Raw genomic sequence first — 577 nt, 5'->3', positions numbered from 1 at the left:
TCCATTTGTCCAAAGCCACACCGCTGAGGCAAGGCGACGCTTTCGCAGAGATTAATTTGGCGAACAGAAGCAACGTCTTGCTGTCAATTCCAGCGGAGACGCTGCGCCGCAAAATATGAGGTAATATTAACATCTCGAACAAAGGATAATGCATCAAATTTTCAACAGCAAAGTACAATAATTCCACATTGTTCAGTGCTAAAATCTTGAGTAATAGTTGACTCGTATTTTCCTGCATTAATTTAACATTGGATGCCAAAAGAATGGCAATCGACACATCAATGATGTTTTGCATAATATTATTGTCTTGATCGAACGTGTCAATTATAACGGTCAACTTCTTTATCAAAGGTGGAGCATCGGTTAAAAGAATTCCATTCTTATAAATGATGATGCTATGTACAAGTCGCAGTAATGAAACTAAAGCGTGTCCTCTCTCATAAAATCCTCTCTCCAGTGATTGTTTGGCTCCTTCGACAGCGAATGTTTCTATTAATTGTAACACAACAGTCCACAAAACACTACATTTTTGTGGATGTATATTTTCTTGTATGCACACCACGATTTCTTGTAATAC

The 577-nt window shown here is 38.0% G+C and overlaps 1 protein-coding gene across 1 annotated transcript; it reads right to left on the bottom strand.

Annotated features, from left to right (window-relative positions):
• Nucleotides 1-4: 4 nt before the first annotated feature.
• Nucleotides 5-571, bottom strand: LOC106751487 (the record flags this gene model as incomplete). Its single annotated transcript, XM_014632385.1, has 1 exon — nt 5-571. A coding segment is annotated over exon 1 (291 nt), but the record flags the coding sequence as incomplete, so codon positions are not given.
• Between the last annotated feature and the right edge of the window lie 6 nt (nt 572-577).

This window comes from Dinoponera quadriceps, unplaced genomic scaffold (genome assembly GCF_001313825.1).
Source record: "Dinoponera quadriceps isolate SergipeBrazil2010 unplaced genomic scaffold, ASM131382v1 C3863271, whole genome shotgun sequence".
NCBI lineage: Eukaryota > Metazoa > Arthropoda > Insecta > Hymenoptera > Formicidae > Dinoponera > Dinoponera quadriceps.
The sequence above is the reverse complement of the archived record's forward strand: the minus strand, read 5'-3'. Positions and strand labels throughout refer to the sequence as shown.